The 20,890-nt window shown below is 42.6% G+C and overlaps 2 protein-coding genes across 2 annotated transcripts; one reads left to right on the forward strand and one right to left on the reverse strand.

Annotated features, from left to right (window-relative positions):
• The first annotated feature begins 192 nt into the window (after positions 1-192).
• Positions 193-3,928, forward strand: tdo2a (tryptophan 2,3-dioxygenase a). The gene is made up of 12 exons (XM_004086478.5): positions 193-322; positions 420-522; positions 606-696; positions 836-906; positions 1,161-1,288; positions 1,371-1,557; positions 1,637-1,744; positions 1,831-1,942; positions 2,034-2,091; positions 2,523-2,602; positions 2,949-3,039; positions 3,149-3,928. The coding sequence occupies exons 1-12, from the start codon at positions 288-290 to the stop codon at positions 3,300-3,302; spliced, it is 1,218 nt and encodes a 405-aa protein (XP_004086526.1). The 5' UTR covers positions 193-287; the 3' UTR covers positions 3,303-3,928.
• ctso (cathepsin O) lies at positions 3,388-20,168 on the reverse strand. Its single transcript, XM_004086479.5, is given in 9 exon segments — positions 3,388-4,046; positions 4,119-4,211; positions 8,182-8,345; positions 12,617-12,738; positions 12,829-12,996; positions 17,408-17,532; positions 17,664-17,769; positions 19,928-19,987; positions 19,989-20,168. Coding segments are annotated over 9 exon segments (1,002 nt in total). The 5' UTR covers positions 20,118-20,168; the 3' UTR covers positions 3,388-4,011.
• Between the last annotated feature and the right edge of the window lie 722 nt (positions 20,169-20,890).

The raw sequence follows: 20,890 nt of genomic DNA on the forward strand, positions 1-20,890 counted from the left end.
TCGATTAGCTCAACTGCTGGTGAGCCATGTCTTTACTATTTCCTGTTTTTATTCTGTTTTTCTCTTAAAGTGAGCTCAACAAAGATCAGGGTGAAGTCATGGCTTGGTGGCTAAAGGTGAACGGCAGCTGCAGGAAGCAAACAGAGGCGGGCCAGAGAGCACCTGAATGCTCGGAGGTGATTGGATGTGATGAACCCTTAAAAGCCTGGATCGCACTGAAAACAAAGTCAGTTGATTTCCAGAGATTAGAAGAAGTTTTTGCTGCGTTACTCCCCACCTGGACAGACATGAGCGGATGTCCGTATTTTGAGAAGAGACATTTGTACGTTCAGGCTGCTGCTCCTCTGAGGGATGTTGGAACTGTCCTTAAAAAGTGGAAGATTCCTGTAACACAATGTTTGTGTCTCTTAACGCTGTAGGTTATTCAAAAACAAACCTCCAGCTGATGAGGATGAGGACGCCTCGCAGGCCGGTGTCAACAAGGCCAGCAAAGGAGGAATCATTTATGGGGACTACCTGCAGGTTTGTTCTTACTGCTGAATCCGGGGCTTTTCAAGATACATTTAAATCAACAAGCATGTTTTTTTTTTCTGTCCAACGTTCAGCTCGACAAAATAATCACAGCTCAGGTTCTGCAAAGTGAAGTGAAAGGCAACAAAATCCATGATGAGCACCTCTTCATCGTCACCCACCAAGGTGAAACTGATTCCAAATCTGATTCTTAATCTGAAAGATTATTCTTGTTATCCAATAAACTCGAATAAACGCACACGTTCAATCTATGATGTGACATTAGAGTGAAGGAGAGCCTGAAAATGTGGATTTGTTCTTTCAGCTTATGAGCTGTGGTTCAAGCAGATTTTGTTTGAGCTGGACTCCGTCCGAGAGATCTTCGTCAGCGGACACGTAAGTCCTGAGAGGAAGACCGTTTCCCTCCAGATGAAGCAGTTTGAGTGACAGTGTCAGCACAGAAAGCTGAGTGAAGATCCAGCAGCCATCAGTATGAAAAATGAAAACATCAGCGAGGTGTCAGCTTCATGTGATGGATGTGAAGACCACACATCCATCACTGAGCTGTAGAAATAGCAGCAAGAGAAGAGCCATTCAGAGACTGACTGACGTTTTTCTGTATCTTGAAATTTGGTTTTGTTTTCCTTCAGGTTCGCGATGAACGCAACATGCTCAAAGTCAACACTCGTATCCACCGGATTGTGATGATCTTCAGACTGCTGGTCGACCAGTTTGCAGTTCTGGAAACCATGACAGCCCTGGACTTTTTTGACTTCAGGTGAACTCGTGCTCTCATGCTTTCTCTCTTTCCAAAGCAGCGTCCTGCTGTTTGTGGTCGCTGACGTGGGTCATGTTTACAGGGAATACCTTACTCCAGCCTCCGGCTTCCAGAGTCTTCAGTTTCGGCTCTTGGAGAACAAGATCGGTGTGCCGGACAACCTGAGGGTCCCGTACAATAGACGGCACTACAGAGACAACTTCAAAGGCCAGCAGAGTGAGATGCTGCTCTCTGCCGAGCAGGAGCCGACTCTCCTGAAGCTGGTTGAGGTCAGACCTGGAGCTGAAAGGAAGGGTTCTGGTTTAATGAATCAGCATGAGAGCATGTTCCATTGTGCTGCCGTTTCAGGCGTGGCTGGAAAGAACTCCGGGCTTGGAGGTGGACGGGTTCAACTTCTGGGAGAAACTGAGGATCAATATATATGAAGGATTGAGCAAAGAGAGGCAGAAAACGGAGGTAAAAAGGACGTCAGCTTTCAGAAGAAGATGCTTCTGCTTTATCTGCAGGCCATAAAAAACGAATATTTGTGTGTGGAATAACAGAAAATGGCAGATGGGGAGGAAAAAGAGGATCGGAAGGCAGAGCAAGCCAAGCAGAGGGAGATCTTCACCTCTCTGTTTGATGAAAAGCATCACGACCACTTGGTCAGCAAAGGTTCGTTGTTTTTTCTGTGAACTTCAGACCTCAGTAAGGTTCACACACTAGCTGAATTTGAAGGTGGTATGTTGTCGTTTTTGTTCACAAGGTGAGAGGCGGTTCTCCTACAAAGCTCTGCAAGGAGCGCTGATGATCTACTTCTACAGGCAAGACTTTCTTTAGAATTACTCCTTCAACTGCACACACAAAGTAACAAATCTCTGCTCTTATGGTTACACACCTGTGTGCATGCCGTGCACACTCCCTCCCCCTGTAGCGTTTCCATATCACAAGCTCCCTCTTTGTGAGCCGTCATATCAATCCAAAGGGCCCCTCGCCCCCCCACACGGAGCTCAGTTTTACCTGAAGGCGCCAGGCAGCTTCTGAGACGTGTGAGAAAAGCAAAATGTCACATGAGGCTCATTAAGGCGGCAGCAGAGCTCACAGAGTCACCCAGCAGTTACTGCAAAGTCATAATGAGTACAAAACTGCTGGGTTGTTGGTGGAGAACAGATGACAGCTGCTCACGTTCCAAATGCAGGAAAACTTAGATCACAAACATGCAAAGTAAAGCTTCACATGTGCTTTTACCTATCAGGGAGGAGCCCAGGTTCCAGGTTCCCTTCCAGCTGCTCACCTCCCTCATGGACATCGACACACTCATGACCAAATGGAGATGTGAGCATTGGCATATTTATTAAGATCACAATATGAACAGATCATTAAGTGGACCACACTGCAAAAAATCCACCTCTTACCCACTAGATGTATGCAGTTTTCAGTCATTTTGACCACAGGTAACATCTCAGGTCTTTTTAGTATTTTAACTTAATTAATTAATTCAACCTCCCAGATCTGTTTCCTGTTGAGTCCTTTTTGAAGCATTACAATTTACCGGTAATCTGAGATGAGGTCAGACAAATGTCCTCGGTATGATTTAGAGTTTTTGCAGTGACTTTATGTCTACCTGCTTTCATGAGGTAACATGCCGCTCTTTCCTTTAACTGCTTTCACTCATTTCTAGACAATCATGTGTGCATGGTGCACCGTATGATTGGCAGCAAAGCGGGCACAGGCGGCTCGTCTGGATACCAGTACCTCAGATCCACTGTCAGGTAAGGGGAACCTTTTTTCTGTTCCAGCTGGGATTTTCTGGTGGTCTGCATCGGACAAACTTCAAAGTCCAGAAGTTACATAACTGGAAACGTGCACGTTTTGTCTCAGTGACCGCTACAAAGTGTTTGTGGACCTCTTCAACCTGGCAACATTCCTGGTGCCGCGCCACTGGGTGCCCAAGCTGAACCCCAACGTGCACACCTTCCTGTACACGGCGGAGTGCTGCGACAGCTCGTACTGCAGCAGCGAGGAGTCCGACTGAGGCGCTGTTGCACTGCTAGAGCGGGTCGACGCGCCAGCGGTCGCCAAGCGCATGAGGTGGCAGCCCCACAAAGGACAGAAAACAGTTTAGATTCATTCCATTTAATGCAATGTAGAAAAACAGCAGATTTCTTAAAGAAAATATACACATTTATGAATTAAAAAAATATATACAAAAGTTTTTTTCACATTCAAAGAGGAGAAACCTCTTTTTTTACTGTTAAACTCAAGTGAGCAGAGTGCTGCCTCATGTCCCGTCACATATGAGGGAGGCGGCACCGACTGACCTGGAGCCGCTCGGATCAGGGAGGCGGGGGGGCGGGCGGGCAGGACAAGGCTTCAGGGTTCTCAAACAAATCCAACAGGAGAGCTTTGGCTAAAGTGAATCAGGTTCCAGCCATATCTCTATTTATGAAAACACATTCATGTCTTGATCAGACAGCAGGACTCCTTCATCCTGTCACAGACAGCTAAAGTGGATTTATTCTGTATAGTATTCTATGTGTATTCTATGTATTTATGCTGTGATTAATGTAATCCTTGGTGTACAGATGTAAATCTCAGTCCTGTTCAAACTTGTATTTAATGTGATGCATAATGTGTACAGTAAAGGTTATGAGCAGCAGAGGTGAAGGCTGTTTTCAGAGCTATACGCCCACATGCTTTGACTCTCACAAGGCCGCGGCGGGATAATCATTCACATGTTGCTGTCAGACAGAGACGGCGGCCACTGAGTCTGCGATACCTGGAAGAGAGACACCGGAGGTTCACCTCACCGCCAATGCCGACGCATCCAGACAACCGTGACGTAACCTACCACAAACGTCTCCACCCATTTTTATGTAAACATAGCCCTCGTTCCCCCATGAGGTTCCCCAAGAGTTCTGCACAATCCAGTATGGAACATCTCCTGCCACACAAAAACTGGAATTTAAGTTTATCCTTTCATAATCCCTTCAGACAAAACATGAAGCAAAAAACCAAGAGAAGAAGAAAACTCAGCTCAGCTTTCCATCAGACCAGGAATCACTCAAAGTTTTTCTGAGCAGACTCCTCGCTTCATTTAGGGATACGTTTCTAATAAGCGTAAAATGCTCAGTTACACTTAAATCCATGTTTCACTTCAACACTGAGTGTTTCAGGCACACTTTTGGATTATGACATTCTAATTTAGTCCAAAACCCAAAATAATGTGACCTTTTTTCTGCATAAGAAGTGAAATACTAGGATGTTTATGAAACGTAATAAGCAGAACTCCCAGGACAGAGGTGTTATCATCCAGAGAACCAAAAAATTGTAATTTTAATTCAAATTCACCTTTAAATTAGGAATTTTTTCAAACACTAAATAATATGAAAAAGGATTGTATGTGAGAGCTGGACTGAGTCAGCGTGACGTCACACATAGAACAGGGTTTACTTCCAGCTCCAAACCAAATGAAGTCAATTCAGTCGCCGTTCTTTCACAATATGTTGGAGCCAGGCGAGGTTAGTAAGCAGGGATTGGTCCAAGTCGGTCTGATGTGTCGTTTCTATGGCAATCACTATCGCCAATCAGGAGTGAGCTTGAGAATCTGTCCATCGCTCAAGGTTGAGCCAGCAGGCTCATTGTACTTTTATTGAGGCATCTGATTGGTCAGTTTACAACTTGAATAACTTGAACTAGAGAAAACAAAAACATCATGAACAGAATGAGGATTATCAAGAACATATTAAAAAATAGTTATTAGAACTAGAATGGTTCTTCTGACCAATAGAATGACTGAGTAACAGCTGTTTGTTGAGAAGTTACAGTAGTGGAAAGAATGTCAACAGAGAAGCTTTAGCTTTAAGGCCCGTACACACCGGTACGAATATCGGCCAGGGCTCCAGACTAACTTTTTTCACTAGGAGCACAGTGGCCCCTAAGTGAAAATTTTAGGGGCGCAACCAGAAAATTTAGGGGCGCATACCGTAAATCAACATGCTAACCAAATCTACTAATTTCCACTGTATTACTAATAAATACTTTAAGAATAGATGCAGAAATTACAATGTGCTGTTTCAAATTCAGTGTCATATTTTATTCTGCACTTTTGAAGATGCAACAAGAAGGTAAACTGACAGCACCATCGCTGTCATGACAGTACAAATAAGTAAAGAAAATGGATGGAAATTTATCTTTGTGACACCAAATAGGTGCAGCCAAGATGCACAATAACCGTGTTTGAGATCACTCAGGTGAACTCAACGCTGCGCAGATCACCTGGTGTGAGACGTATATATATATTTTTTTGCTCCAACATCAACTGTCAATCATCACAAAAATATCGCGAGAAAGGGGTGGGAGCAAGGGGCAAACCTACCCGGACACAGCTGGAAACTAGAGACTACAAAACAATGCATTATGGGACATGTGTCCTGATGGTTTTTGTAGTGGAGTGATTAATTAAAATAATTTAAAATACCAATTCATTAAAAAAGGCTACATACATCACAAAACATTAAAATAATCATAAAATATATAATAACAGATCATACTAAGGGGGAGAAGAATATTAAAACTAAATTGAATGTTAAGGACAACTCCAACTGTTGTCCTTCAGTCTTGCTGCAGATTCGCTTTCATCTCACAGCCCCCCCGCCTGGTGTCCCCAACGATCCAGGCGAGGTGCCGGTTCATCTCAAACACGTCTATCGTTGCATTTTCCCCACGTATTTTCAGTGTGTCTAAAACTAATGTTGTTTTATCCCGCACGTGTTTAAAGTTCAAGCCCCGTTAGCTGTCACGCATGTACGTGTGGGACATTTATTCTCCTCAGCTGACCCGACTCCCGCGGGACGGGAGCGGTGAGCTGCCGTAACCCGTTTGATGCGCCGCCGTAACCGTAATCAGAACCTAAACCTTCCTCCGGTTCTGTGCGGCCCAGAGAAAAGTTCAGCACGGACTGCATGTATGTAGAAAATTACGAGCGAATAAATGTGTTCTAAAGGAAAGTAAGGAACTCCTTAAAGTGGTCCGGGGAGGGAGGGGGCTGTCAGGTGTCCTGCTTTTAAGCCCGGTCATTGTCACGCCCCCAAGAGTCATATACCCTACTGTGATTGGTTGCTTTGTCAGCTCCGCGCACGACAATGTAAAAGTGTCATTCATACAAACTGGCGGGCTGCAGTAACATTAAACCTTCATATTAAGGCGGGGACCGCAAAATATCATCTTGGGGGCCGCAAATAGCCCGCGGGCCGCGAGTTTGAGACCCCTGCTGTACACTCTGGCACTGGTACACTAGCCACAGGTCGGAAGAACGAATCAATAGTTCGCTTACCCATAGCTCAGACGCACATATCAGGTTGTGACATTTGTCTCAGTTTCCTTCCCACAGATGTTTACGCGCGCTCGATTATCTCTAGGCCCCGCCCCCTCCACGCATTTTAGCCACTCACAGTGGCTTTCCCTATTCTTCTCACACGCAGTGGCCGCCTCACAGACAGGTATCACGCGAGAGTGCTCGCGTTTCATGATCATTCATTGATCATTGAGGTGCCCCTTCCACGTTTAATGTATAAAAAATACGAAGGGTGGGGGAGGCAAATTTACTGGTCGCACATGTGCGACTGGATGTAAAATTCAGTCGCACACTCTCAAATTTTGGTCGCAAAATGCAACCAATTGCTCGCAGTCTGGAGCCCTGTCGGCGCACGTTATTCGGCAGTGTTTTTCAACACGTTTTTTGTGTTCACACCCAAGTGATTTTCGCTGACGATAAGCCGAGCAAACATGCAATTTCATTCCCTGACATTAGATGGCGCTTAATGTAAAACAGAAATACTCCTGTACACAAGGTGGCGCTGCGCAACTTTACGCTTCTGAAAGTCACTTTTCACTCAGAAGAAGAGAGCAAGTATTTACGCGCTTGTCAGAATCAAACAAAGAAAACATGAATAGTTCCAGCACCAGTAGCTCCAGCTCCAGCGATGAAGAAATTATTGTTCTGTAGAATGATGAAAGACGCCGGAAAAGACGTTGATTTTGGGTACATCCCATAGTTACGAGAGGAGAAGAACATGGGGAGTTTTATCGACTGGTACAAGAGCTGAAAAATGTATCATGAGCGTTTTCGGGGATATTTTAGAAATGTCCGTCAGTGAGTGCATCTTCTTCGTCTTATGTCTTCGCGGCAGTGTTGACGCTACTTGGCGTATATCTTCTTCGCCGTTACGTATGTGTGCTCAGCAAGACAGTTTTGTGTTTGAGCGCCCCCAAGTTGAGTTTTATTGTAACTTCAGAAGCTCCAAAAGCTCCATTCTCATTGGTCGTATAGTTTTTGACGCGGCGCGTCAAATCAAAAAAACGATCCCGAGGCGTTTTTTAAAAAATGACGCTTTTACGCGTGGCGTTCTTCGCGTCGGTTTTTAAACGTCGGCGAATATCGCGCGCGAAATTCGTCCCGGTGTGAACAGGCCTTTAGAGTGACAGAAGTGAGGCCTGTGAGAACAGAGTTCTTGCTTGTTTCTAGAAACTAAAGAATTCTTTTCTGCTCCATTATCAAAAATCCAACATTAGGATTTTCTGGATTCTTTTTTTACATTCTGTCTCTCCCTGTGGGAGTGTTTCTTTGATGAACATTACAGATCAAATCCACTTATTAAGTGAATCAGAACCTGTGACTTTCTGTATCTACATCGACTCCAGACCCCTCCCCTGGCCCTTCTCTGCACATAACACCAGCGTCTCAACTCCAGGACGCGAGGAAGAAATGATGCCTCATCTGCGGCAAATTACCTGGATCAGGTGTGTTTGGCCAATAAGGAGCTTAAGTTTGAGACCTGTGACCCAAAGCATGACTAGCTGGGATCAAAACCCCATCTTTTGATGAGCTTTGGTGAAGAAGGGGGAACTCGTACCTGAAGTGTCGTATCCAACCACTAAAACTGCGTGGTTGGGCCACTGGCTGGAGCAGTGGTGCTGGATGATGCCTCCCAGGTAATCCTGCCAGCTGACAGCGTCCACTACAGCCACCAGAGGCCCGTGCTCCACAAGCTGAGCCATCATGGCCGGCTCCTGGCCTCTGAGGACACACACCACACAGGCTTACTTTGTTCAGTTTTTGTGGTTTACAGAAACTTTGCCCCACATTCTTCTACTTATTGCTTCTGCAGAACATCTGCGACTTGTCTCACTGCATGAGTGCAGAAGATGATTCCACTCAAAGGTTTTTCTGATGCTTTCCTCTGTCAGGTTCTTTCTGAGTATGTACATTCATTGAGAGAGGGTTTTTTAATGACTGAACATGTGCAGAGAAGGTGAAGAACAACAACAACAACATTTAGACAAACATTTGTGTTTAGCCGTGTGAAACACTGATATCCTAAAGGGGATGTAACTTCATTTCAAAGATGCATATAAAATAAAAATAAACAATATATATATATATATATATATATATATATATATATATATATATATATATATATATATATATATATATATATATATATATATATATATATATATATATATATATATATATATATATATATATATATATATATATATGATACATTGACAATCATAGTTTAAAAGCAAAAATGAAAATGAGATTGAAATTGAAAAAGAACTGCAAAAAAGAGATAAATTATTCCATCCCATGGATGGAGGGTTTTGGATTAGGAGTGAAGTTTTCTTAAAAAGATCCATCTAAAGAGAAGTTTGTGAGTTTGTGGTTTAGTTGAGATCAGATTCCCAAACATCACATTTGTCTTTACTTAGAAAATAGAATTAGGAATATTTGTTCCACAAATCATTTTTTAATAGCATTTTATGCAAAAAAAAAAAGTTTTGGGTTAATGTAAGTTTACATTTTTAGGTTAAAGTTCCTCCATTTTTTTTATTTACAGATACATTGCTAGTAAAAAAAAAAAAGAACTATTTAAAGGATAAATGTAGGATAGACTAACATCGTGATCGCTAAATTGATTATTTTAAAACCCAGTCCTTGCACAGACCTACTTCAGTGTGTCTAAGACTGAAAACCCTGCGCTGAAGTTAGCTTTTGATTTAAGTCGTCTGAGTCTGCAGTTTAGGGAAAGTTAAATTAGGACCTGTTAATGACACCGAAACAGGAAACCACCACATCAAGACAGTTCCAATCAAATCAATTAAACACAGTTACTTCATTCTTTCCAGTCCTAAAAGATTCCAACTGGGAAGAATGAATCAGAAGCCAACTTCAACATGAGTGTTTGAAGCAACAGTGTCCATGAGCATGTGTTGTTTTTAAGCAGTTCATTTTCTTGAATTTTTGTTGTAACCTTAAGCTTTGTCACCTCTGCACAGAGGCTGAGATAATGGAGAAAGCTTTTATCCTAGATCATTATCCTCCATGAGAAGACGCCATGCAGCGTCCATGAGCGCGTGTGACATCAGAGACGGAGATCCTGTCTCAGTCTGCAGGTTTCTCTGGATAGCTTCTGTTTTGCGGCTCTCTGAAAGCTCGGCTGTCTGTCTACGGCTGGATTAACCAAGTGGGCAATCGAGCAGTTTCTCCTGGACGTTTAAGGTTTGTGCTACAATCCCCAATGTGTGTCGACCTAATGCAGATGTGCAGGAATGCCCTTTTTCCCTATAGTTGTTTTTAAAATGTCGGACAGATTGGTTAGAATGTGCCACTGATGTTAAAGCCATGTAGAAACGGCTAAGCGGGAGTTTAAAAAGATTCTTGATCTTATTTTATTGTGAATAGTTGCTCTCAGAGGAACCACACAGCTGGTTTTGATAATGCCAAAAACAAGGTAGCTTTGCCTGTCCTAAAGTTAGCTCTAAGCCGGAGCTGCATGTTCAGACACTAGTCAGCCAAAAAGATGGCGAACAAAACCAGCATCCAGATCACGAGAAAGCTTGTTCTGCAAGCCCACCCGCTGCTAGGCTTTGTCATGGGACAGCCCAGGTTCTTGTAGCTTCACACCTTCGCAGGATCCTGAGAAGCTCCTGGAGAAGGAGATGCACGGTGGAGCTGCAACCCTCCAGATCCGAAACCTGAGTATCTTTTATCAGTCAGAGACCCCGCCGGGGCTCGGCTGCAGACTTTGAGACAATCAAAGGGTCTTGAAGGATTGGCAGCTGAACTAACCATCTACAGGCTGTGTTTACTGTTTTGCCTGCAATTTAATGTCCTGCAAAGCAGACACACAGCACTTGTTAACAGATTCTGCCACAGGAATCAGCTAAGTGAAACTTCTGCTTATCTGCTACGATTCCTTAAACAAAATGGACTTAAAAGAACATTTTCCAAACCTTTGTGTTGAACACTCCTCCTGTCTGCAGCTTTGAAGGTGAGACATCATTCCTGTTTTACAGAGTGTGTTGACGACCACCATGTCACACACGGTATTGTCTGCACTGGATTCTGACAATCAAGCATGACCTTGTGAGAGCTCTTGGTTTTGAGGATGCCGTGCATCAGTTTGCACATTTATAGTCAAGGATGAAGATTGCTCTGTTAGGATTCTTGCTTAAAAACACTTGGGAGTAAGCAATCTTAAAGGTGAACTGCTGTGAAGGGTTTTTAAAGAGCCAGTGCTAGGTTTGGTTGTTCACACTGGTGTTTGTATTGTAAACAATTAGCTTTTGTTTGAAGCACTTTTACTACAGAATCAAACTGCTCCTTCAAAAGACAATGAAAGAAATTTAACTGAGTATAAATATAGGGGCCTTTTTGGGACGGGTTTGGATGTAACTAAAGATTTACAATATTGTCTTAGCCCATAAGAACCCCAGAGACATTTTTCCTTAAAAATAAAATATCTTGGACCAAGTGGACCATAAAGAATATTTCTGATGCTTTTCTGTTACAGTGATGTCACCAAGGGTTCTTACTGGGCATAAAACATATTGATTAATTATATGTTTAGATCAGTACTTTCACTCTCGCCTCAGAGTGAGAAGGTTATGGTTCAAATCCCGGCTGAAATATTTTTTGTGGGGTTTGCATGTTTTTGTGTGTTTTCTCCGGGAACTCTGGTGTCCTCCCACGGTCCAAGAACAGTCTCCATCAGGTGTGACTGTAAGGGTGTGTGGAGCACTCCCAGCATCCCTAGAATGGGAATTTAGCAGGTTCAGAGAAAATATCTTCTTTTTTTTTTTGTCTATCAAAATGTTGAATTCTTTAGCCTGAAGACCCCACATTCACAAAATGAAAATGCCTTGTGGACATAGATACTGGGGCCCTTTTTTTCCCAGGGCACTGAAAAGTGTCGGTCCGGCCCTGGGTCTGACAGCAGGAAGTGTAGAAAAGCAGCATGTCCAAATAGCTGTTCCATTTCTGTGCAGATGCCAGAAAAGGCAAAGCTTGAAACAAAGAGTGACAGTGAGAGCTGTGAGCTGCTGAGGGCCAGCAATGCTCTGAGTCTTGCTTCTTTCTGCAGGCAGACGGCCTGCGGTAAATACATTGCTATTAAAGAAGCAGAGCGCGCTCCTCAGATCAATGAAAACACATTTCAGAAGTTCTGATTGTTTCTTCACAATGTCATAAGTCTCCATTCAGACCATAAAAAAGTCAATCAGACGGAAGATTCTCAAAAAGACATAAACCTGATCATTTAAAAGCTTCTTCTTCAGTGCCGTCCGTTCAGTCTTATTTTTCATGTTTGCTTGCAGTAGAAAGACTTCCTGTCTGCAGCTGCCTTTAGATGTTTAAGTGACCATGTCCCCCCTTTTGAAGCTTACATGACAATAATCTATGATAATATTAGTAATAATAATCATTCTATTAAGTTTCATTTCTGTCACAAGATTAAATGACAAAAAACCACGAGTGCAAAACATTCTGGAGGTTAAAAAGAGTCGGTGTTGTTCTGTCTGTGATTGAAAGCAGGTTTAAGTGTTGAGTGAAGATGAGAGAAGAGTGAGAGGCGTTCCGTTTCTGAGGTCAGAGATCCCCACGGTGGTGAGGCGAACACGAGGGGCAGACAAGTGGACAGAGGAAGATGAATAAAAGACAACAGGAGGAAGTGGAGATGCTTCTCCATTGCTCAGAGAAATGGAGGAACCGGGCCGTTAATGGCTTTGAAAGGAAGCAAAAGGATCTTCTGGATTCCCTGCTCATTGTTTGAGCAGGAGAGGATTCCTGCAGTGTCGGGTAAACAATGACAACATGTGATTAAACTCAAGTGCTGTAAACAAAAACGTGAGGGTCACAGTCGAACAGCGCTCTGGTCCTCAGCCCCCCAGGCCAGTCTGTGTAGGGACCAAACTTCTCTCTGGGTTTCCATGAATCTGCTGTTCCTTCTAAAGAATGTTCAGCTTTTCCAGGTAGAAAAACTGTAAAAACGAGTCATTTACCTGAAGTTATGGACAGTAAAGTTCTTCACAGCGACGCCTTGGTGTGTCTGGGAAAAGAACCGGCAGATCTGGGCCTCGGCCTGGTACGGATACTCTGCTGCCGTCACCAGCTTCTCTCTGGTCTGGATGGAACACACAGGTCCACACGGGTGGGTTTAGTTGTGGAGTCAGTGTCAGGTACCTGGACGTGTCAGGTGAAAATGAGAGCACACCTGTAGAAGCCAGCTCAGAGCGGCGGTGGGGGAACCCCCGCCACAGCCTTTGTTTGTGAAGGAGCAGTCCAGGAGCTGCTGCACGCTGAGCCGCTGCAGCCGTGACCCCCCCACAGCACGGGCAGACTGCACAGCACCCACCACGCTGAAGGCCCAACAGCTGCCGCACTGCATGGGACAGAGGGAGCTTCAGCATCTCCACATGGACTATGAGAAACAGCTCTTTGCTGCCATCTGCTGACGGACACTTCAGGCTGCATCTGTGCATGGTCAGGGCCTGATCTGCCCTGTCCACTTTGTTTAATCCGTAAAAGTCATGAAATGAGCCGGAAACCCCGCTAGCATTGAGCTTGCTAGCATGGCTAGCACAGGAGAACATTGTTTTTAATGAATGGTGATAGTTTTTCATGCAACGTCTTACTTTCTAACATCTTTTTTCACTAGCAGCTACTGGTGGAGCTCCTCATCTGACTGTGCTGGCGTCCTCCAGTTACATAAAGTACACATTTGATCGTTTAATATAGTAAAAGATTTCACAAACAAGAAAAACTTACTGGAACCTTCTGAAAGTGGTATGTTGAGCTAAGACTCTGAGTTATTTGGTAGCCAATGAGCTACTGGATGTTGGGGAAGTCCCGCCTCCCCTCCGCTTGATTGACGTGTCGCTGATTTTACGTGTGCAGGTTTTAGTATCGAAAAAAATAAAAGCATGACGCAAAAAATAAAAGCGCGACTCAAAACGACGATTTCAGAATGGTGAGAAAACAAATCAGCAGCTGATAAATATGATTGTGCTTTGGGTTATATCTTTTGGTTGCAAATTGTGGGTTTTGATTCTCAATTTATGCATTTTGATTCGCGGATTTGGGGTTTTGATGCGCAATATATTAGGCGCTGAATTGACACCATAGTACGAGGACAGTACATTGTCATACTTCAGAAGTTCCGCCATAAGTTTGAAAGCATAGGGAAAGTCTAACGGGCCATTCGATTGGCTGAAAGTGAAGGCGCCTGCTTTGCTGATGAGTTTGAATGACAGATTCATTAGCCAATGATGACATTAGTTGACCTGCTGGGTCAGGAGAGTCTCAAAATCGACTGCAGGGATTTCTTTCACAAATGAGAGTGAGTTTGTAAATGCACATTCTGCAATTCACATGATCTGTGAGTTCATATTACAAGTGTACCTCAAAATTATGTTTGTGAAGCATTTATTGTACATTTCTCAAACATTTATTGTGTTTTTTTGAAGCACAGCGTGCACATCTGTGGGAAACAATTATTGTGCATTTGTGAAACACAACGTGTGCATTTCCAAATTGATATTGCATGTTTGCATAGAATTACAGTTGTAAATCGGAGTATGGATTTCTGAATTATGAGACTGTTCTGGACTCATAGAGAAGGGGCACAAAGAGACACATCTGCCCCCCTGGAGGGATTTCCAACGCAATGTGGATGTTTCTAGCATGTGCATGAAGTCAGAGTGAAGCCACGACAAACTCGGCTAACGCTCAAAGACCCCCCAGCAACAAACCCCCAGAAAAACGAACATAAATGTTATCAAAAGCAGGGCTGTCTTTGTAAAGTTCAATGTTCTCAGGTCCTTTTGAGTTCTGAAAACAGGGAAACCAGCAGGAGAAAAGCCCAGCTGATGTTGGTCAGCATTCACGAGTACAACACTGCAGCCTTCTCTGTCTGAACTCGACCCAGAGGACACCGAGCACAGGGAGAGGACAGCATGACTCAACAGAACCAGAAGGAAACTTGGGCCTGTTCGTGTTGGCCTCAGTTAAAGGTCAACAATTTCAAAGTTTGGAATTTTTAGATCAGCACCTTCTCCTTAAAACTCTGGAATGGTCTAAAACAGATGTTCCAGTTATTCTGTTTGTTTGCTTTCTGTCCTCTCAGACGGCAGCAGATGTTCATCTTCACTGGGTCTGGTTCTGCTGGAGGGTTCTTCCAAACCTTCCTTTCAGAGGCCGCTTTCTTCGCCCCCGTCACCCTTTATTTGCTCAGAAGAAGATTACATGGAAAACTCTTTGACGTTATTTGTTGGTCACTTATAAAGACCAATAAATATAAAGTAATAAAGATGATTTATACGTTTTTAAGGATTTGACTGAATTGGATTATAATAATCTGGAATCTTTATAATGACTAGAACAATGGCTTGCTTTGATCTTGCTTTCTTTTTGTGTAATTACTTCAGACAACCTCCAGTGGGGATTGGTCCTTTATGAATAAATTGATTGAATTAAAATTGATGTTTTATTGTTTCCAAAGAGGTTAAACTCTCTTATTACCTTTTAGAAGAGAGACAATATTTGTCATTTAACGAATTAATTTTTTAATATTCTGATACAACATGATTAATCTGTGCAGAAGAAAAGACCCAGAGGTTCTGGTTCATCCTTCTGGATGGTGGTAGGAAAGAGAACTCAAGAACAAAGTCTTCCTTAAACGTAATCATTTCATTTCCTGGAACAGATGGAGTATGCTCAGTATTGCTGTCAGGTGCTGTGGAATCAGCAAAGTGAATTCAAAGGTTTTTAGGAGAGGGTCAGACACGACTGGCTTATGAGGAAACACAAACTAACGTTCAGTTTCTCTGCTAAAAGTGAAGCTGAAGCGTGTGCCGCTGGAGCAGCTCTGAGCACATGTGAGTGAAACACCAGAACCAAATATGGAAATAATCTGTCATTGTCATGAACACTGAAATCCTCTGCTATCATTTTTATCGCTTTAAATCAGATATAAAGTCAAAGTATTAGACAGAAGCAGCAGGAAAGGTTTGTCACAGTAAAAGCTTCTGAAGGCATAAATGCCCCCTATGGAGGCACCTGTGTGTCCATGCACACCATTATTAATAGACATCAAGTGTCTTATCTACCTGTAAGCTGGTAAACACCAGAGACTGTCTTGTTTACAGCTACTGAGAAGTCACCTGTACCCCCCACCAGTGCTAGAACTCAGACCCCAAATGTGGGGATGGTTGAAGTGGGTGGAAACCCTGAATGTGCAGCACAAACGCTGCAGAGCGAGGGGATTCGCTGAAGCAGATGGCAGAGCGCTGAGAGGATCTTCACACATTATCATTTCAAATCACAAGTTCCTTATGGAGTATCTTCATGATACATGAGAAAACCTGTGGTTTCTGTGCTTGTGCTATTGGGTCACTGCTTTTCCAGTCTGACATTTCTCATACAATCCTCCCACAGCATTCAAAGTCCCACTCCGATCATCTTTAGATCTATTTTCAAAGCATTCCCAGTGGTATTTTAATTCTGATTCTGCTGTTTTTAACTGAAAAAGTTGTGTCGTCTTCTAGGACATAGTGGGGCGACAGTGGCTCAGGTGGTTGAGCAGGTCGTCCAATGATCGAAGGGTTGGCGGTTCGATCCCCGCTCCCACCAGCCAAAATGTCGTTGTGTCCTTGGGCAAGACACTTCAGCCTCCTTGCCTCCAGTGTGGCTCCACTGGTGTGTGAATGTGCATGAATGGTCCCGGTGATGGTCAGAGGGGCCGTAGGCGCGAAATGGCAGCCACGCCTCTGTCAGTCTGCCCCAGGGCAGCTGTGGCTACAACCATAGCTTACCATCACCAAGTATGAATGAGGAGTGAATGAATAATGGACACAATGTAAGCGCTTTGGGTGTCTTGAAAAGCTCAGATAAATCCAATCCATTATTATATTTTCTGCACATCGGCAGGACTTCATTAGAAATTCACCGCTGAGTTGTGGTGACCGTTGACGTGGAAGTAAGCCTTGCTTATTTCCCATCATCCCTTTGTTCACACTCTCTCCTGCAAGCTTACATCCCCTCACAACACGAACATTACAATTGCGACAAAAGATGTCAGATTCCAGCTTAGACAAGGAAAATGAAGACTTTAATGGATCCAGGTGTCTAGAAGTGGATGCATCGGGAGCGGAGCAAGGAGGGTGTGGGCTGCAGATTGTAATTTCTATATCACTGCCACAAGTTTTTGGAACATCATTCTTTTGCTGCTCCTGACTCAGACATGCAATTTTGAGCTTTTTTTTTATTTTATACATGTCCTCCATCATGAGAAAAATGCCACCCAACTTGGGCCTGAAAACAGGGTTAGAGCTTGGTGGGCCTCATTCGTCGTGTCACCATAACTTACAACGTTAACTACTTTAAAAGATGTGGTAGGAATTGTCCCTCTAAAAATGATATATAATAGAAATGTGTATTTCAGCACCTAGAGAATTGGTCCATGAAATGTCTTTTACATGTACGTAAAATATATTTATGTCTTTATGTCCTTTACGTGAATGTAAGAAGTGTGTGTTTTTTGTGGACATCTCTTCTGTTTTCTTTTGATAAATTAAAAATAGTCTGGCTGTGATCAAACAGACCCCCAGACGTTAATTCAGTGTAAACCTACAAGACAACACGTTCAAAAGCTGTGCTTCTTCCCGGTGTCGTGTTTGTCCCTCAGGCAGTGGCCTGGTGCAGAAGCCTCCCAGTGTGGGTGGGAGTGTCTTCATGACCTGCATGACCTCTGTCAGCTGATCCACGCTCCTCACATCTATCAGTATAAAGCTTACTGCTAGCTGGTCCTGGACCGCTGCCACAACCGCTTTGTCTCTCCAATCAAATCTGGCTGGAAGCCCCTCCGCCGGCAGGCCAGAGAAGGGGGGGGCTCTGCCACTAGTCGCTTGCAAATAAATGCCTGGAGGAAAAAAACATCAGTTTCACACTCTCAGTTATAAAAGCATGTAGTGGAAAAACAGTCAAGACAAACATTTAGGACAAACTTTTCTACTGAGAGAAATAATGATTTGTGGAGTCAGCATCAGTTACCTCTGAATTCCTCCTGAGACAGGTCGGAGAACTGGTTGAAGCCATAAGTGGCAGACTGGGCTTCTGTGGAAAATGAGTTCAAGTGTGTGTGACGCACAGCAGCTTCCTGCAACACACGCATGTATCCATGGTAACAATGTTACGTTTGTAAGGGACAGGCATTTCAGGGATGGGATGAGCCATCTCTTCCTGTAGTTGAGGCTTTCTGGTGGAGGTTCCTGAGCTGTGAAAGCAGGCCCTGCTGCAGGCCTCAGGTGTCTGCTCCGCGTATCCGTTACACACCCATGTTTTTGGACTGCAAGCTGCTATTTCTGTGATCTCGGTTGCAGCATTTTTTGAAAATCCTCAAACCTCCAACATGAAGGCCAAGTCCTGGAATTAAGTAGAGATGGGAATCGAAAAGGTTCCATCACTCGGGCTGAATGGAATCGATAAACTGGAAAAATGTCAAAAGATTCCAAGGAATTGAAACAGCATGGGCCGGTTCCCAAGCAAGAACCGGTTCTCGATTCCCGTCTCTACAAATGAGGCGTCCCAAAAAAATCCACACCCGAACTAGACAGCTCTGTCCTCAGACATGACGATGTCAAATATTTATTGACCAAAGTGATGAAATGTCTTTTTCATTCAGGCATCAATCATCCCTCAAACAACAGCCATCAGCAGGTTTTGGTAACAGTCTTGTCAATGGAACCCTCATCCTCATCTCTGCTGCACATCCCTTCAAATGCATGTTCCTCACTAACCTGACACCAGTTAAGAGGGAAATCCCTTTAGACAAGACAGACTTTATTTAAAAAAAAAGGCATTGAATAAATAACAAAACAATATTTCCTTTACTTTTAGTTCTGTTTATGAACAAGGTGTATCCATAATGTACAGAAATAAATTACTTTTCATTTAGGTCAAGTCTCTATTTTTAGCAACAGAGCTTGATCCACATCAGAGATCAAAGATTTTTTTGTACCGAATCCCTGCATTTTAAGTTTACCAGTAAAAAACGGTATCATGTTTTAGAAGAAAGCTTTACGTTAGATTAAACCGGGGGTGTCAAACTCATTTTGGTTTGTGGGCCACATTCAGCCCGTCTGATCTGTAGTGGGCCGGACCATAACATAAAAGCAAAATAAAAGCTTTGTTTTAGTTTTTTTACTCAATTTGAAAAAAAAAAATGCCTCAACCAACATAGTAGCCTAATCACTTGGGGCCAATGGATCTTGAATAAACTTAATTTCAATTAAAAAAAAGTTGGTCTATTTAATTTTATACAGACTGAATATTTTACATCTGACACTGAAGCAATCCAGAAAATTTTCTGTATAGTGAGTCTCTTAGTGGTGCTGAACGTTATATTCTTTCAGGACTGCAACCTGTTGATGACATACCAAGCATGCAGGTTTTGCATTCAGCTTCGTGAAAGAAAGAAAAAACTCTGTCCATTTTTCCTGGAAATCTCTTCACTCCACTTCACTTTTTGACAACATTTTGGTCATTAGGATGTCGCTACTGATCATCCTTATAGCAAGATAACAGCGCTGAGGCTCGCAGGGAACCAAAGTGCATCTTACCCAGATGCAGAGATGTTATGTTTCGTCTTTGGTACATGCAGAGTTATTTTGTTTCACCTGTTTAGCTTTTCCTTTGCTCTCCCTAGTGGCGGAATTGCGCATTTCGGTTATTTCTTTAAAAAATCATAACTCGCCACAGGAATGGACTAGAAACTTGCTTTCTTTTTTAAACAATCTTGTGATTTTTACTATTCATGTGTGGGCCAGACTTAACCACCTGGTGGGCCGGATACAGCCCGCGGGCCGTATGTTTGACACCCCTGGATTAAACCCATGATCCTGTTTCTGTTGGAGTGAAAGGAGCTGGTTCTGTCTGCTCCATTGGGCTTTTACAGGAAGTGGAATTATTTCATTACGAACCACAAAACATCAGATTACTTAGGATGAGAATCATTTCATTATTTTTATTAGTTGTTGTGCATTATTTTTTTTCGTTTTTCTTCATAGTTACGAATATATTTAATATAAGTATGAATGTGTACATAAATTGTGTTCCCCCTCAGTTTTTATTGTGTCTAAGAGTAAAAAGGTGCCTCTTTTTATATGTGGATTAAAATATACCCCATTTTCTATTTGATTATTATTATTTTTATTATTTTATTTAAAAAAAAGCTCAATTGGGAAAAAATAAAGCAAGAAAACATTCTGTGATACCAGTGTTATTGTAACGGCATTTCCGGGTCTTTCGTTCCTCACCTGAAAGTGCAGAAGCCGGCGCTTAAACTGGTCGCCGCTGCCGTCAAACAGACGGTTAAATGTTTTTTCTGAATTTGTCGAATTCGAACGTAGACACATTCAACAAAGAGCGAATGTCAGCCGACCTCACACTTTCACTCAATACCGCGGAGGCGGCTGCGGACAGAGCCACGAAAACCGCCGTGATCATTCTGCCGATCAACCGGCGAACGTCCGAGGAGAAAATCACGCGGGAGTTCAGGAAACGAAAGTTTCATGCTGCTGTGGAGCGGAAACGCTGCACGCATGCGCGGCTTCCGGGGGCGTATTTTGAAAACTTTTTTTTTATTTTTTTTATTGAACTTCAAACAAACACAAACACAGAACGACAGCGAAAAAATAAAAACGAATAAAAAACAAACAAAAAATTAACAAACAGCATTAAAGTTGTAGTTTACAATACTAGGGAACGTCATACAACATTTAGCATATAGTCTTCATTGAAAATAGACAGGTTTATTACATTTTTTTTTATTATTAATTAATTTCAGAAATTTAGAATATAAACTAATCTCTTTATGAAATGTGTTGAATAACATTCTGGCTTTTGTAAAACATAAAGTGATTTTTGTTTAACAGAATCTCTAATAACCCTAGTATTTTTTGAAATAAAAAACCACACAGAACTTAAAGACATAAATAAAACACGGAAAATATGTAAACAAAAAAGAGAAAATTTAGGATTAAAGAAGCCGGTGTCTTAAATTAGAAGTTAACTGCACCCCTATCTATTTACTAAATATGAACCTGAGAATTTTACCATTATATGATGATTTTCACTAAAATGTTTCACTGGAAAACAACATAAATTGTTTTTACAAATTATATAACCATATTGATTAAAACTTTTCGCATCTTAGAAAAAATACTTTTGTTAATAAAAGGTAAATGTAAAAAAAAAAAGATAAAATACTTAACTTAGAT

The sequence above is a fragment of the Oryzias latipes genome, chromosome 10, assembly GCF_053564925.1.
Source record: "Oryzias latipes strain Hd-rR chromosome 10, Olatipes_Hd-rR_3.1".
Taxonomy (NCBI): Eukaryota; Metazoa; Chordata; class Actinopteri; order Beloniformes; family Adrianichthyidae; genus Oryzias; species Oryzias latipes.

What these genes read in the sequence shown, in the direction of transcription:
- tdo2a (XM_004086478.5), top strand. Translation starts at nt 288, where the DNA reads ATGAGCGGATGTCCGTATTTTGAGAAGAGACATTT. An exon ending in TTTATGGGGACTACCTGCAG is followed by an intron (nt 523 to 605) that starts GTTTGTTCTTAC and finishes TCCAACGTTCAG; the next exon opens with CTCGACAAAATAATCACAGC. An exon ending in CGACCACTTGGTCAGCAAAG is followed by an intron (nt 1,943 to 2,033) that starts GTTCGTTGTTTT and finishes TTTGTTCACAAG; the next exon opens with GTGAGAGGCGGTTCTCCTAC.